The 16,503-nt window shown below is 56.9% G+C and overlaps 6 protein-coding genes across 6 annotated transcripts; 3 read left to right on the top strand and 3 right to left on the bottom strand.

Annotated features, from left to right (window-relative positions):
• Nucleotides 1-718: 718 nt before the first annotated feature.
• On the top strand, nucleotides 719-1,824 carry MFIFM68171_04260 (uncharacterized protein; the record flags this gene model as incomplete). Its single annotated transcript, XM_071059680.1, has 2 exons — nucleotides 719-906; nucleotides 969-1,824. The coding sequence occupies 2 exons, from the start codon at nucleotides 719-721 to the stop codon at nucleotides 1,822-1,824; spliced, it is 1,044 nt and encodes a 347-aa protein (XP_070915781.1).
• A 573-nt stretch (nucleotides 1,825-2,397) lies between these two features.
• MFIFM68171_04259 (Vitamin H transporter 1) lies at nucleotides 2,398-4,222 on the top strand (the record flags this gene model as incomplete). Its single annotated transcript, XM_071059679.1, has 3 exons — nucleotides 2,398-2,597; nucleotides 2,690-3,593; nucleotides 3,641-4,222. The coding sequence occupies 3 exons, from the start codon at nucleotides 2,398-2,400 to the stop codon at nucleotides 4,220-4,222; spliced, it is 1,686 nt and encodes a 561-aa protein (XP_070915780.1).
• A 3,208-nt stretch (nucleotides 4,223-7,430) lies between these two features.
• On the bottom strand, nucleotides 7,431-8,717 carry MFIFM68171_04258 (uncharacterized protein; the record flags this gene model as incomplete). The annotated part of the gene is made up of 2 exons (XM_071059678.1): nucleotides 7,431-8,322; nucleotides 8,383-8,717. 2 exons carry the CDS (start codon nucleotides 8,715-8,717, stop codon nucleotides 7,431-7,433), a joined length of 1,227 nt encoding a protein of 408 aa, XP_070915779.1.
• Nucleotides 8,718-8,996: 279 nt separating this feature from the next.
• On the bottom strand, nucleotides 8,997-9,880 carry MFIFM68171_04257 (Lysosomal cystine transporter; the record flags this gene model as incomplete). The annotated part of the gene is made up of 2 exons (XM_071059677.1): nucleotides 8,997-9,685; nucleotides 9,733-9,880. The coding sequence occupies 2 exons, from the start codon at nucleotides 9,878-9,880 to the stop codon at nucleotides 8,997-8,999; spliced, it is 837 nt and encodes a 278-aa protein (XP_070915778.1).
• Nucleotides 9,881-10,686: 806 nt separating this feature from the next.
• MFIFM68171_04256 (2EXR domain-containing protein) lies at nucleotides 10,687-11,487 on the top strand (the record flags this gene model as incomplete). Its single annotated transcript, XM_071059676.1, has 2 exons — nucleotides 10,687-11,069; nucleotides 11,133-11,487. The coding sequence occupies 2 exons, from the start codon at nucleotides 10,687-10,689 to the stop codon at nucleotides 11,485-11,487; spliced, it is 738 nt and encodes a 245-aa protein (XP_070915777.1).
• A 1,246-nt stretch (nucleotides 11,488-12,733) lies between these two features.
• AGC1 (mitochondrial aspartate-glutamate transporter agc1) lies at nucleotides 12,734-14,992 on the bottom strand (the record flags this gene model as incomplete). The annotated part of the gene is made up of 3 exons (XM_071059675.1): nucleotides 12,734-13,468; nucleotides 13,546-14,727; nucleotides 14,804-14,992. The coding sequence occupies 3 exons, from the start codon at nucleotides 14,990-14,992 to the stop codon at nucleotides 12,734-12,736; spliced, it is 2,106 nt and encodes a 701-aa protein (XP_070915776.1).
• Between the last annotated feature and the right edge of the window lie 1,511 nt (nucleotides 14,993-16,503).

Below are 16,503 nucleotides of genomic sequence, written 5' to 3'. Positions count from 1 at the left end.
AGGCGCCAAGTGACTCACCGACGTGCCCAATCTCGCTGGTTCTTGGGATATCGAGAAGTGCAGAACGGGGCAGAGGGACGCCAGGGAAACTGGAGAACGATCCTGGATGCGTAGTGCATACCAGACGTAAACCTCCGGCACTGCACATTCCACTATCCCCAGATGTTGACTCCGTGAAGTGTTGTGACAACCATTCTAGGCAGCCAGGGAGCAGCGCTCCTTTTGGGTTCGAAAGTTACACCTGCCTGACAATTTAGGAACTGTTACCCAAGACGGGATTCACTTCGGTCAGCTGCCCGCGGTCTACCCTATAACCAACTGCAAAGCAATTCATTCGGTCCACGTTATCTGCATCGTCAATGACTGATCTCTCACCACAGCTGACCAAGCACGTTAGACCCACACGGTAGGATGTCCGGGAAACCTTTCCCGTATCCCTACCCCCTAAGACTACTGAGATCTCACGCTGGGTAAGGTGAGATAATACGGTTTGGACCCCGGGGAAAGGTCAAAGAGGGGGCGGCGATCATCGAGTAGCTGCGGTCAGGCGGCAGGGAGCGACCGGGCGGACACGGTGCTCCGCGAACCGGAGGGCCACCAAACTTGATAAGAATGCCAGGACTGCCCCGAATATCCCTCACGGTACCGCGGTCTCTGCCTAGAAGGAATCAACCGAAATCGACTCACCGAGGCTGGTAGGCACCCCTCCCGGGAAAAAATGGCCTCCCTCCAACTTCCCGAGCCCTTTGCGAGCATCCCACGTGAGGTGTTCACCTTCGGCCCCTCTCCGATCCAGCATCTGCCCCGCACCTCAGAGGCACTAGGCGACAAGGTAAAGGTGTATGCCAAGCGGGAAGACTGCAACTCCGGGCTTGCTTTCGGAGGAAACAAGACGCGGAAACTAGAGTGAGTCGGTACCGTGGCCAATCCGAGTGAATCCCTCGCCCGCCTAGTTGACAGGCAGACAGATACCTCGTCCCCGATGCGCTCGCCCAGGGGTGTGACACGCTCGTTAGCATCGGCGGCGTTCAGTCGAACCACACCCGCCAGGTTGCCGCGGTGGCCGCCAAGATGGGGCTCAAGGTCGCCCTCGTGCAGGAGCACTGGGTCAACTGGTCCGACCAGGGCTACGAGAAGGTTGGAAACATACAACTCTCGAGGCTGATGGGCGCAGACGTCCGGCTCGACCCATCCGCCTTTGGGATCGAACATAAGCAGACGCTCGTTAATCTCAAGGAAGAGCTTGCTGCCGCCGGGTCCAAACCGTACTACATCCCAGCCGGAGCGTCGGACCACCCCCTAGGCGGGCTAGGATTTGCCCGGTGGGCCTTCGAGGTGGAAGCACAGGAGAAGGAGCTGGGCGTGTTCTTTGACACGATAATCGTCTGCGTCGTCACGGGCTCGACCATGGCTGGCATGGTTGCCGGCTTCAAGTTGACCGAGAAACTCGGGTCCCGCAAGCGCAAGGTCGTAGGCATCGACGCCTCGGCCAAGGTGAAGCAGACGTTTGACCAGGTCCTGCGCATTGCCAGGAAGACAGCAGCCAAGATCGGCCTGCAGGAGGACGACATCACCGAGGCGGACATTATCCTCGATGACCGTTACCACGCAGGCATCTACGGCGTTCCGGACGCTCAGACGCTCGATGCCATCAAGTTTGGCGCCCAGACCGAGGCCTTTATCACGGATCCGGTGTATGAAGGGAAGAGTCTTGCGGGGATGATGGACATGATTAGAAACGGAGAGATTGCAGCTGGGAGCACTGTGCTGTACGCTCACCTCGGCGGACAGCTCGCTCTAAATGCCTACTCAACTCTCGAGTAAACCTAGGTCTCTTTTTCAATGTGGTGAAGTGGATCCGGCTTTACATGGGGCTAGTATACGATGCAATGCACGGATATTCCGATGATCATTCTCTTTGACTGAGCAGCGTTGTTGAGATAGGCTCGAGCCAACAGATAAAAAATAACCCGCTTGCTCTCTCAGGGGTCGGGAAAACATGCAGTCTCTCTGAGCTGAGATTTCCCAACTCAATCAAAAATCAGTTTCTTTCTTTTCTTTATTTCTTTCTTTCTTTTGTTTATATTTCTTTTTTTCTTTTTCTTTTTTAACCCATCTCCGCGTTTCGTTTCCCGTTCCGATTCCTATCTTTCTGCATCTTGGCCAAGCTTAACCCGGGCACTCAACAACCCTTCAACCGCGCTAAACCACTCCGACCTCGGCCCACAATTTCTCCCTATTGAATGCATATTAATATCTGCACCTTCCCTTCCCAAGTGTCGCTCTCACACATCGCACGATAACATAAGACCGTCTCATCAGCGTACTCACCCGAGCGGGAAACTCGTAGCCAGAAAAGACTATTAGCACGCGCCTCCATTGCTTCTTAGTTCCAGTATGGCTCACGATCCGGGTCCAGTTGAAGCCGGCGACGGCGACGCCAAAGTCTTGACAGTCGCTGGTGAGACAGGGATTCTTGCCCCTACCAGCGCAGTAGCTCGACACGGAACCCAGAGTCAAGAAGAACAGTCTAGTAAACCAGCATCCGCCATGCCCATCCAAGATTATTCCGTTGAGCGAGTCGAGCAAGTCTACCGGTAATAAATTCATACCTTCCTCCCCCCCCCTTTCTTTTCACCCCAGTCCGTCTCACTCACCCACCCACCCACCCACTCACACACAAACACAGAAAACTCGATCTCCGCATCATCCCGGCTTTTTGGGCGCTCTACTTCCTCGCCTCGGCGATCCGCTCCAACATCGGCATCGCGCAGACCATGAACCGCGCCGCGGGCCACGACCTGGCGACGGTGCTGGGCCTCTCGGCGCGCGACACGTCCACGGCCCTGGCCCTCTTCTACGTCTCGTACGTCGTCTTCGACCTGCCCTCGAACCTGATCATGAGCCGGCTCTCGCCACGCGTCTGGATGGCGCGCATCGTGACCGCTGTCGGCGTCGTGGGCACCTGCTTCGCCGCCGTCCACGACGCGTGGAGCGTCAAGCTTCTCCGCTTCCTGCTCGGCGTCGTCACGGCCGGCATGTGGCCCGGTATGGCGTACTACCTGACCCTGTTTTATCCGCCGAGCAGGACCGGGAAGAGGATTGGCATGTACTTCACCGCGTCGCAGGTCTCGGCGGCCGTGGTGGGGTTGGTGTCGGCGGGGTTTCAGCAGATGGATGGGTTGGGAGGGCTGGTGGGGTTTAGGTGGATGTTTCTGGTGTATGGGCTGCTAGGGGTGGTGCTGGGAATCGCGTTACTCTGGTGGTTGCCTGATAGGCCGCTTGCCCCGGGCGAGAAGAGGGTCAGGGGGTGGTGGGGACGGTGGCTGCCTGCCAGTCCGGAGGCCCTGAAGGATGAGGATGCGGTTGTGCATTATCATGACTTGCGGAGGGTTTATCATGCGCGGCCGTGGAACCTGAGGGATCTGTGGCAGGTGTTGACGGACTGGCGGCTGTGGCCCCTGACGCTGATGTACTTTGGGGTTGTGGGCGTGGGGATCGGGACCCAGCTGTACGGGAACGTGATCATCTCGGCGATCAACCCCGAGTTTACTGGCGTGCAGATTAGTTTGTTATTTGCGCCCATTTGGATGGTAAGTTCTTTGTCCTGCGCACGACGGTCGGATACTGACCACAGCAGATGGACTTTTGTGCAATCCTCCTGGTCACCCCTATTTCCGACAGGTTCCATCGCTACCGCGCCCTCTTCTTCTCCGCCGCGGTGTGCATCCAAATCGCCGGGCTCCTCACCGTCACGTTCGCGCTATCCAATCCGTGGGCAAGATACGGCGGCCTGCTGTTAGTCGGCTTCGGGCTTGGGCCTACCGTTCCCATCTGTATGACGTGGACGAGCGAGATATTCCAGCGTCGCCACCGCGAGGTCGGTGTCGCCACCGCTTCCGCGCTGGTGTCGGGTCTCGGGAACCTCGGTAGCATCACCACCACGTACGCTTTGTACACGGGCTGGCCAGAGGACGCAGTCGCCGGACCGTACCAGTACCGACGGAGCAACTTCACCATGATTGGGATCCTCTGTATGAGCATCACCAGCAGCGTTGTCATGACCGCCCTGCTCCGTATCTTTGGGAACGAACCGAGCCGCAAGATTTCCAGCAGCGGCAGCTCGGCGGCTGACTCGACCGACGAGTATCAGGATGGCGCTGCTCGCCGGGAAATTCACCAGCGCGGGTTTGGGCGGCTGTGGGGCAGCAATCGGTCTTAGGATCGAATGCCTGGGGGATATGGACAAAAGGGATAGTGGTCGAGGTTGCTGAAGGTCAACTATCATCGCCAGTCCCCGGGGTGTAATTCGGAGGTGGGAATTGCGCTTCCATACAACTTCGCTTCACGACATTCACTTGTTCGCAACTTTCGCAATCATTTCGGAACACACAAAGGAGAAGACTAAAAAAAGAAAGAAAAAGAAAGAAAAAAAGATCGGTAATATCCAGATCCGGGGTTAACCAAGGTCCTTTCATCCGAGGAAAGGCAACCAAGAAGCTCCCTCGATCAATCAACCAACCGACAACACAACAAACGATAACGAGGCTGGATACCCTCGACAGCGACAGTGCCGTTGCGCCATCGCTGGGAACCATGGAAATGGCGTTATTTGGAAAACCCCCTCTTTGAGGGCTTCAGACCGGAAGTTGCAACAATGCTTTTACGCTATTGCCTCCCGGTCTGGCTGGTCTGGATTCATTACGGGGGATGGGTACACGTGGGAAAATGGGAGGCGGGCGGGTTTGCTTTTGGCTTTGATGATACCCCATCCGTGTTTTGATACGCTGTCGCCCTGTCCGAAAGGTTTCCCGTGTGATTGACTTTACATCTTCGACAGCGACAGTGCTGCTACGCCATCGCTGGGACGGCGTGTCGGACTGAGATGTCGGGCGGGCAACAATGCTGCTACGCTATTGCTTCGCCGGTCTCGTGGGCGTTGGTTTTTGTTTTTGTTCTTTTGACATATGTGATCATCCAGGACTCACGGGGGTTAATTATGATGAAGGGCTGGCTGGTCGCTCGTTGGGATCATTCCGAGTGGATATATATTGCCTCGGTTGAGAATTGAGCTGTTGCCCACATACTTTGTTTACGTTTGCGACGGTCCTCCAGTACTGGTTGTGCTTGCAGAGTGGAAGGCGACTTAGACGGACTGATGCTCTGCCGTCGTCTGTTAACCGAAGCAGAGCAGTGCTAGGCCACCCCCAAAAAAGAGAAATATACTCTGGCGACACTTTCGGGGACAATCCTGGAGTAATAGGCGGATCAATGAAGCAGCTCATTGCCTAGAGGATTGCAGTTCCTCCCTGACACCTCCTTCACTCCTCATCACCGCTAACCCCCTTCTTTCATCTCCTCTTCCAACCCGTCTAACCCTGCTCTCCGAACAATAGCTCAGCTTCCATGTCCATTACATTCCCACTTTACCCAGATTTCCGTGCCTTTAATTAACATACCCTCCGCCTCCCCCATAGATCCATCCCTTCTCACAACTTTACCACCTCCACCTCCACCCCAGCGCAGCTGGTAGTAATATCAGCGCTGTCCCGCCATCTTCACGTTCCCCTTTCCCGGATGACCCCGCTTAACAACCTCCCCCGGGGGGACCTTGGTCCTCCCACTCCCACTGCCCAACCCCCTCAGCCTCCCTTTCCCCAAACGCCCACCCCTGCCCTCTCTCTCCCTCCTCTTCCGGAAGAAGAACGCCCTCGCGCGCCTGCCCGCCCAGCGCCGCGCAACGTCGATCTCACCGAGCCGCCGGTCGCGCAGGGCGCACGCCTCGCGCTCGAGCCGCCGGTCGCGCAGCGCCATGTTGCGCGCGACGGACGCGCAGACCTCGGGGGGCAGCGTCCCCGCGGCGACTCGCCGGGCCAGGCAGGCGAGTGCGTCGTCTGTGGAGGCGAGGCGGGTGTCGATTTGGGATTCCCTTTCCGGTTTTTACCGGTTTCTAGGGTTAGTATTCTAATGTTACTGTTATTGTTATCGTTCGTGATTGGGGGAAATGGGGGGGGATGGGGAGGCTTTGCACTGAGGCTGGTGAGGAGGAGGAGGAGGAGGAGGAAGACGAGGAGGGGGAGGGGGAGGGGGAGGAGGAGGAGGAGGAGGAGGAGAAGGAGGAGGAAGGAAGGAAAGCGCGTGACAAGGGAGAGGTAGGTAGAGCGTGGAAATGGAAAAGGGGTAAGAGATAAGGGGCAGAGGGCATGGAGATGGGAAGAGAAGCTCAGCAGATCGACAAGCACTGGTTAATACTCACCACGTCCGTTTGAAGCAGTCCAGGCATTGCAACTTTGACCAGTAGCGAGCAACCATCTCGGTCTGTGCCTTCTCACAGAGCTGATCCTGGCCCTTGTCGCAGTGAAGCTGGAACAGCGTCCAGTGGCCGCAGCCGTAGCGAAAGGTGGCGAGGTGACACATGCTAAGATCAGGAAAAAGGTGGCTAGACAATGTTGGTGCCTATTCGGAGCTGAGAGGATGTGTGTTTGCTGTTCCTGTATACAATTTGGACCGGGCAAGCTGTTCATTGGGGGTTTTCCTCTGAAGATTACATTTCGCCTCATCGTCCACGCTGTCCGTCTTGCTTCGGCTAGCCATCACATGTGTTCTGCGCGCCGCCTGCAATGACGAAAATGTCAGCCGAGTTTTGACGCCATCTTTCGGCCCATGCTAAGAGAACAAAGTAAAACGGACGGCCCTGGCTCTGTCGGGTTAGCTGGCTTCTCAGGGGTGTCTGTAGAGCTCTGACTACAATTCCCGTCGCTTCAGCATACCGAGAAACGCAATTATTCCTTCGCAGCAAAAGTAATAGACAAATAGACGACTGCAACAGTGTGTAGACAAAAGCCGACCTGATCAGGGCAACTGCTATACGTGTTACCGCACACACCAAGCACATGTTGCGGTTTCCACCACGCCCCAGTCTCCCTACATGCAGAAATTGCATGGAACGCTGTGCGTCTGGCAAGATTGTTCGCCCACAGGCACGTCACCGATGCATTGACTGTTTCGAATTGCTAAGACGAGCGGGCTAGACTAACGGAGGCCGAGTTGGACGGGGGGGAAGCCAAGCAGCAATCATTCTGGGCACCGTTGAGAGTCGACCGAGGTCTTTGCGAAAAGCCAAATGAATATCGGTATTTCTGTTTTAATAAAACATAGAAACCGATACGCTGTTCTCCACATCCGAGCCTAGTCATCAACCGTGCCAAACGGCGCCAGCCTCCATCATTTCCGGCAAAACTTTGGCCAGCTGCATCGCTTCATCCAGCAAAGGTCATATATACCAAGGTTATTCTTCATGTGACATAGCGTTGATTGATCCCGAGCTTAAGCGGTCGATCTGCAGGGGGTTCTGGCTCACACCCGATCCTTGATGGGGAGGCGTTCGCGGCACGTTCCGCTTCGGAAGCCACGTTGTTCATCCAAAATCCCTAGTTGTACTCCTCGGCTCCGTCCTCCCCTCTGCTTAACTTGACCAGTCCTTCGTCGAAGTCGTTGGGATCGTCCCATTTCCGGCCGTAGACACTTAGCACGTTAATGGGCGAGTTAGAGACCGTCAGTTTCTCCGTCGAGACCATCGAGTTCAGTCTCAGCACCACCTGACCACGGGGGTGCTCCCGCAGCGATTCCATCGCAGTCACGGCCCTGGAAAAGTCATAGATTGCGTCTGGTTCCAAGACGGGTCTCAACAACCCGGCATCTGCGAGCCAAGCAATCGTAGCGAGTTGTTTTGGGCAATTCGATAGAACAAAGTTGTAGTGCTGGACGTTGCTGCTGACTCTAGCGGGCCTGGCTGCCGCAATATCGTCGGCAACGCTGAGGATCTTTCCCCCCTCGCGGACAAGGCTCCATGCACGGGTCAATATCGGTCCGCCCATGAAGTCGACGACGACGGTAAACTGCCCTCCGCCCGTGCTTTCCCACCCCTTCAGACTACCCTCCGTGGCCCAGTCGAGCGCTACGTTGGCGCCCATTCGGCGGACCAAAGGTATGTGCTCGGCGCTGCATATGCCGATGATCCTGCGGACGCCGGCGAGCTTGGCGAGCTGGACGGCCAGAATACCAGCAGGGCTGGCAGCACCCGTGATGAGCAGACAAGTCGTCAAATTGTACCCCTTCGTTCTGGCCCCGAGGCCCCACTCTTCCAAGGTTGGCTCTACGAGGAGCGGGAAGCTAAAAAGCGCTTGGAATGCGATCAGGCCGCCCATAGGCGTTGCAGCACATTCGGCCCAATCCCATGCCTTTGGCTTGGCGGCGAGCTCGTAGAACGTTGCTACTGCGTATGTGCGGGCACAACCGCAACGCAGAAAGCTTGTCCTGCCGCTGTTCATTTCGGCGTCAGCTGTTGCTGCGTCAACGGAGAAAGCAAGGGCGAGGGCGTACTAGACCTCGGTCCCAGGGTTCAAAGGTGAGCGCGGCGAGGTTGATACTACGACGCCAGAGAATTCATGGCCAAGGATCCTGCACGGATCCTCGTCCGAGTCACTGGGCATCCATTCCGGCTGCTCGCCTTTTTCTCTCGGATAGATCTCGCCGCGGTGAATGGCCACGGCGTGGACGTGAACGATGTGCAGCGGCAGGTTGGAAATAACGTCATCAGCATCAGGCCATTCAGAGTCGTCTATTGTGAAGACATCTGCGTTGTTGTTGTTCTCGTCGATGCAATGCAGAAATTCCTTCGCTGCCGGTTGGGGAAATGACCTTGGCCAACTCGACATTGCGTCACCAGTAAGGAGGCTGAGAAAGGAAGAGTTATTGTATGATGATCCGAGTTTTTTGGATGTAAGCGGCTCAAGAGACGAGTGTCAGATATGTGGTTGCAGAGTTTGTGGATGACGAAGGCTCGAACGGCGCACACTCGAGGCAGGAGGGACGAGTTTTTTCTGAGGCTGCTACTGCTATTTTCTCCCTCTCTCTCTTTTTTTTTTTTTTAAATTTTATTTGAGGCGAACATGGAAGCGGCAGAAGAGGGTAGGCGCGGCCTCATGCCGTGCCCATCAATCGATCCGCCGCTCCTCGTCGCTCCCAAGGAGCGAGTCGCCCTCTTCTGGCTTCCCGTCGGCGCCGCGGTAGAGCACATAGTGCTGCGTCATGAAGATTAAGTCGTAGATGATTGAGACGTTGCCTAGCGCAAACTTTACTGGGTTGCCCGTGATGCCAGACCAGTCGTGCTGCATGTAGCTGTCGACGGCCTGTTGGGCGATGCTCAGGATGCCGCCCGAGAAGTCGAGCAAGATCTGCAAGATGCTCCACCCCCTGGTCGAACGGTTGCGGTAGTTGACAATAACTTGGGGCGTATATTTGATGAGCGTCACAAGGAGCTTGACGTACGAGATGGCGTAGATGGCATCCAGCCACACCCAAGAGCTCACGGCAAGGTGGGTGCTGTCACGCTCCGGCGAGCCGAGCACCACAAAGATGACCACGACAACGCCTACTATGCAGCCAAAGAAGATGCCCAAGATGAAGCGGCTGGGCTTGTTGCCGATGCTGGGAGTGAAACCCCAGGCGCGGGGAAAGAAGTACTGGCTGGTGGTGACGACAGAAAGCACCAGGCCGTGGGCGGCAAAGGTGATGTCGTTGAATTGCACCGTCGGTGTCAGGCCCTTGTAGCGCGCGGCATACTGGGCACGGATCAGGGGCGAGTAGTAGAAGGCTGCGTTGGACACCAGATAGGCAAGGAAACCTGCCCGCCGTCAGTATCCACGGCGTCAATACCCCTCGGCTACCTACCCAGGCAATTGATCAAGGGGAAGTCGACCGTCGTCCCGGACGTGGACCGCCGGCGGAAGTTGAGCATCGACTGCGGGTAGAAGCTCACCGACCACGCAACAAAATACGTGATGCCGAACAGGGACGACAAGAACTCGAGGAAGCCCATTTTTCGATGCTCGGAATGCGCTGAGGAACGAGCATTCGAGCGGAATCCGACGGTGCGCTGCACAAAGTGCGCAAGACCGAGATGCGGAGCGCGTGCCAGGCCGGGTCGCTATGCTGCAACGGGCTAGCCCCAGGTACGTAGGTCCTGTCAGAGTGGGTCATGCGGTGCCAGAAACCAGGTCAGCAGGCCCCGGCAGCCGCATCCCTGTCGCGATTCCGACCAGTCCAATGTCTGGCCTTTCCGTCCCCGGCTCCGTGTGGGAGACAAATCGCGTCCATGCCGGGGCCCGGCCGGCGACCGTCGGAAGACATGGATGCAGTTGATAAGCAAGGGGGATTGCGTGCGGGAAACCGCCGCTTTGTTCGCTGGCGCTCCGCTTCTCCTCCCCAGACGAGGCGGGGAACCAAACAACTGGCGACACTTCTCTTTCCCGATTCGAACTACGTCACTGCGATGCTTGGATGAATTTGGGAAAAACAATTGCAGAACGAGAGACCCCTGAATATCTCACCGCTTCTGAGCGATGCCGAGCGCTAACCTGAATGAGTTGCTGGTTGCGATATTAAATCATTGACTTTGCTCAAGTCAACAGTTGCTCGATCCCTTGGTTTCTCGGCTCTCAGTTCCTCTTATCATTCATCATCTCACCCCCGGTCGCAAATCTCTCTCAAACCCAAACTCACATTTCATTCCACGACTCACTCGGTCCAAGTGCGTCGTCAAGACGGCTAACCGCCAACCACCAACCGCCAACCACCAACCGCCAACCAAATATATATATATATATATAAAATAAAAGTAACAACATGCCTCGCGAGCACCCACCCACCTTCCTCACCCTCCCCCTCGAACTCCGCCTGGAGATCTACAAACACCTCCTCACCCTCCCGCCTCCCCCGTCGAGAAAAGACCACCCAACCACGTACCGGTGCTCCCTGGCCGCCTCCTGCCCAACCGCCCACCCAGCCGCCAAACTCTACCCGCAGATCCTCCGCGTCAACTCCCAAGTCAACGCCGAAGCCACGCCCCTGCTGTACACGCACAACACCTTCACCCTGACCAAATTCAACCTCCCGACGATCTTCATGCCCTGGGTCGTCTACCCGCCCGTCACCACCCCGCGTCTCGCGGCCCTCATCCGCCGATGGCACCTCCGCCTGCGCATGGACCCGCCGGCGGCTGCCCAGCGGCAAGGCTTACCCCCATCCCCATCCCCATCCCCACCCCCCTCGCACCCGCACTCGCAATCCAGGTCTCCGCAATCCGACTCCGACTCCCGATCCTCACCGTCACCGTCACCGTCACCCGAACCGCCAGCCCCGCAACCCCTGGATATCCCCGCCACATTCTCCCACGCCGAGACCATCACGCTCGACCTGTGGCGCGGGACAAGCGGGTTCCTCTTCGGCGTCGGCGCCGACGTGCTCCGGCCGTTCGAGCAGGTCCGCGGGGTGCGCCACGTGCGCGTCGAGGAGATGGTGTACGGGTTCGAGCGCTACGTGTCCTGGCTGGCCGGGATGATGAAGTCGCGCGAGGGGGAGAGGGTGGGCGAGGAGTACGTGCCCGTGGACGACGCCGAGGGGAAGCGGTTGGTTGGATGGAGGTGAGTTGAGTTAAGTTGTGTTGAGTTGAGTTGAATTGAGTTGAGTGGAGGGAAGGAGGGGGGGAGGGGTTTGAGGGATTCTTGGTCGCGCAGCTGAAGACGGACTGCAGCATCGGCTCTCTTTTGATTCGTGTTTGTTTGAGGATCGAGCGAGGTGATCAGTTGTGGGAGTCTGGTGGCGGGCAGCTGGTGTTGTTTACCTGGCGTTGGGGTCTACTACCCCTGAGCGAGGATAATGAAGGCGCATGATGAAGAGAGCTGTGGAGGGATGTTTCTGGAAAGGGATGGAAAGGGAAGGAAAGGGAAGGAAAGGGAAGGAAAGGGAACGTTACAGGAGGGAATGTATCTGGAAATCGGTGACGCATTCGCGATTCGGAACGACTTAATCGTTTTGTCTACCAATCGACGATCCTGCGAGCTGGATTAAAAAGTGAATGGAAGTGGTGGAGATATCAACAATTTCTGGACAAAAAGCATTGTTGTACTTGTCAAAAGTTGCACTAGGCCGGCACAAATTCGCCCCACGACTGAATGTACTGCAGAGTATGGCATTGCATCTACCACCATCTATCCTCTAGCTGCCTGGGCTGTATCTGTCTCTGGGTGTATCGTCTATGGCCATTCTATCCCAGACCTGTCTCGGCAAGCCGAACAAAGACGCACCCCGTAGGTACACGAAACACCTCGTCTACAATCCACTTCAAATAAAAAACACTCATTAACGTCCTTTTTCATCGCAAATACCAAGGAATCACCAAGAACGACAAGCCAGAAAAATATTGGACAGAAAGGAAAGAAAATTGGAAATCGCCGCCCCCTTTATTATCCCGTAAACGCCTGCTGCCGCTGTGATGCGATGCGCATGCAATGCAAATTGGTCTTTGTACCTGGAAAACGGCTCTGTCCGGGGCCCTGCTCACCTTCACCTCCCCCCCACTCGATCGCCCGATGCCGATGCAGATGCAATTAAGGTGTATGCGACCCCTTCCCCGACCTTGTGGAACCCCCAAGTTGACGAACAATGGGGTCGTTGCATTGGCACGGGCTAAATCGAGACGGGGCGCTTTTCATGCGAGCGCGGGTGCGGGCAGATTGCAGAGCTCGGCGTCAGTCCGTCCGTCCGTCCCGCTCGCCATTGCCGGTCCAGGCCGCCCCAACCGAACTCCACTGCCGAAAGCCCGCTCGTCCGACCGACCGAAACTTAATGCGACTCTACCCAGCCATCCCACCCACCCCCCTCTATATCAACCCTACGCTGTCCTCACACCTCCTCCCATCCAGCCAGGCAGCGATTTCCAACCTGCCTGACCGGGACCCAGCGGCACCCTCCCAAAGTTCTCGTCCAAGTCGAGCAGGATCTTGAGCGCGTTGCGGGACCGGTAGAACGGGGTATCGACCGCCTTCTCCTTGAGGGTCGACATGGCCTCGGCCATCCCCGCCGCCATCTTGGCCTCGGACGGCCTGCCCGGAAACGGGAGCACGTTCTGGAGCAGCTCATACGCGGCGAGCGTGAAGCCGAACTGCGGCGACGACCGGAAGATGCGGGCCGGGCCGCCCTTGAAGAAGGCCCGGAAGCCCTCTTCCTTCCAGATAGTTTTGGCGGCGTGCCGCAGGCCCGTGTACGTCGTGTCGCCCTTACGCGCCTCGACCTGCAGACGGGTCTTGATGACGTCGCACGGCGTCGTGAGGTAGGCTGCCGGCATGCCGGCAATGGCGCCGGCCGTCAGCAGCTGCAGGACGCCCAGCTTGTTTGTCGGCGACTCGCCAAAAACATCCCTCTTCAGGTGCGAGTACGTCGGGAAGTAGATGGCTGAGAAGGGCACGTCACGCAGCAGGCACGCCGATGCACCCTTGTACAGACCGACCAGGCCGAGGTTGCGGACGATCCAGATGGCCGAGCGCTTCGGCGCGCCTTCGACGCTCTTGGCGACTTCGCCTTGGACCTGGAGGCGAATCTTGACGATTTCGAGGGGATTGGTGAAGACCTGCAGACAAAGGACCAAGAAAATCAGCATCATTCACATTCGCACCATTCGCACACACCCAGGAGGGGTAGACATACGACCTGGCAACCACCCGCGGCACCACCGGCGATCAGCTCGTGGCCCCACCAGATCTTGCCCTGCTTATCCGTGAACCATCCACGGACCAAGTCATTCACCGTGAGCTTGATGGCCTTTTCGGGCGCGACGCCCACCAGCTGCGGGAGGACGCCCGAGTAAAGCCCCCTGAAGCCCTCGTTGCGAATCACCTTCCTAAAGCAGTCGATCGAGTTGTTGTACAGCCGCTGGCCGGGGTTCGCGCCTCTCTGGTTTTGCATCCTGGTCTTGACGAGATCGATCGGATACACCATGAAGGCGCCAAAGGCGCCTGCGATGCTGCCGAGAGCAAAGTTGTAGCCCGATTCGAGGGCCTGCGCAAGAAACTGAGCGCCCTTGGGTTTGGCCTCAGCGGGAGGGCGCCCGTCAGCGCCCTCGCCGCGTTTCCTCCACGAGGGATCGAGCACCTTGGCGAAGTCCTTGAGGCCCAGACGGCCGGACGGCTCGTCGAGGCTGGCAAAGTGGAACAAGATGTCTGCCTCCATGGGTGTGAAGAGGGAGAAGCGGGTGATCTTGGCGGCCTGGTTGAGGAACTCGCTTCTCGTGATCTTCCCGTCGGAGCTCTTGGCGCATGCACGCCGGACTATTAACTCGACCAGATCAATCTCCTTGATCATGTTCTGGAACGCCCTGACATTGGCATACGACACCTTGCTGCCCTGAGCAATGTTGCACAGCGTGTGCAGATTTTCGAGCAGGTGGTCCGACAGCTTGTGCTTGGACGTCTCCTTGATAATGCGCTCAAACTCGTCGGGCTCGATGAAACCATCACCGTCCGTGTCGAAGTACTGGAAGGCCTGCCGGACCCGCTCGCCCTGCAGACCACGCAGCATCTGCGAGAATTGCTGGTAGTCCATGCTGTGTCTCTTGGTCTTGCTCCCAATGTATAACTTGGCCCACTCACAATCCCAGTTGAACGGGATGCTGTCAGGCCCCTTGTTGAGCTCGTAGAGCCGACGAACGTCCTCATACTTGACGGTGCCGAGGCGGTCGACGTCGAAGAGGCGGAATGCGATCTCGTACTCGGCATCGGGCTTGTTCAGGAGGTTCTCAAAGTAGGCCCAGTCGGCCAGAGTCACCTTGCCCTTGTTTGCTCGGTCGGCGACGCTGAACAGGATCGAGTACTGTTCCCGCTTGATCTTGTGCTGCGCGTAAGGTATGCGAGTCAGCGTCTTTGGTACATCCAGGGGACATGGATGATGAGCCGTTCGTGCGACTTACATAGTCTTCGTGCGCGGGCGCAATGGCGTCGATAAACTGCTCAGCGCCGAGGTAGAGCTCACCAGTCTCGGCGTCCTTGATCGCATGGCGGTTGAATCGTGCCTTGGTCTGCGCCGAGAGCTGTGCGGGCTCCTTCGAGCCGACAAGCGTCTCTCTGACCGCTTCCTTTACGGTTGCGACTTTTGACATGGTTACTGCCGCCACTGCCAATTGCGCGCACCTGTATTACCAATGCTGCAAACGAATCTCGGCGCCGATGAAGCCACGGTCAGCACCGTTGCCGCAATGAACGGGGGTGGGTCGCGACGGTTGGCGCAAGGTTGAGTCACCCGGTAGTCGAATTTAACAATTTTGTTGCGCAACGCCGCCGTCAATAAGTCCGAGAAAAAAAAAAAAAAAGAATCCCAAGTTCTGTCACGCGGCTGAGTGGCGTGAAGGAAAGGAGTGACTCTGGCCCTTTTTTTGCAACGCCAACCACTTTCTCCTCTTCAATGCAAACCGGACAGGATTGGCTTGCCGAGCTGAAAGAGGAGACGAGAACGATCTTATGAAAGAGTGGATATCTGGGGCAGATTCAGAGAGAGGACACCCTGGATGGCTGGAGCGCTATTCCGAGACTCCAATGGTACACCGAAACAGGAACCTTTTTCTCGCAGCGCTTTTTTTTTTTAAACCTGTCGTTGGCGCCTCGTCCAATCCGATGTCGCAATTCCAGCGGTTACAGTGGGGGTAACCGTGAGGTCTTGGCGGTACGCGGCTCCAGAGTCACAAATAGCCGAGAGGAATTGGCTCGGCAACCCCCGCGCGCACCGAGATCCCGACCGAAATGCTCCGTGACCTCCGAGGTTGCAAAGGCGGTCTCACGTAATGGCTACGCTGGAAGAGCAACCTGAGAAGTGGAAACGGATTAGCGTCCCGGAACCAGCGGCGATCCACCTTGGGGGTCAGGGGCAAGGGTCCAGCCTCAGAAAGCTTGTTCCCGACGATCTGGGGAATAACGCCTGAGTCTATCTCCTCAAGCGGGCGTGAGTGTCGTCAGAATGCTGAAAAAACTTTTGGTCTACCGTCCCTATTGCTATCGTCTTTGCCAGAGTGCCAAAGGACCGCCCCGACATTGCCTAGTAATATTTCGCATCTTGGCCGCAAATAGAAAGATCCGCCGCCAACCTGACCTGAAGCAAATTATACTTGTACATGAAGCCTTCTATGAATCATTCCACGGAGCCGCGCCCAACCTACCCCCAAGACGCCATCTAGCCATGTTGTACCACCCAGCCATGGCTGCCCCTATCGTTCCGAGCGCAAGAATATCCCGCTCCCCAACGCCATCGAAAGCCTCGTTTACCACCGCTCCTTTGCTGACATTATTTTACTGGAAGAACCGGCAAAGATGGATAAGAAACAACGCAAGGGATCGCAAAGTAAAAGAAAAGAAATGTCGTAAGTCTCGTCACTTCGTCAAGTGCTGGTGATTGTTGCCTGTTGTTGTTGTTGTTGTTGTTGTTGTTGTTGTTATTGCTGTTGTTAGCTGTGGTGTGCACAGTCGTGGACATTAGCACCTGGTTCTGGATCTCCAGTAACCAGGACGGTAGCTCCCATCTGCGTATTTCCCATGCAGGAGCATGCCCAGCCGAGGTTGACCGGAATGTCTGTTGCGGAATGACAGTTGTGAACAACAGCGACAGCGGATACAAACATCC

This window comes from Madurella fahalii (genome assembly GCF_045866475.1).
Source record: "Madurella fahalii IFM 68171 DNA, scaffold_2, whole genome shotgun sequence".
Taxonomy (NCBI): Eukaryota; Fungi; Ascomycota; class Sordariomycetes; order Sordariales; genus Madurella; species Madurella fahalii.
The sequence above is the reverse complement of the archived record's forward strand: the minus strand, read 5'-3'. Positions and strand labels throughout refer to the sequence as shown.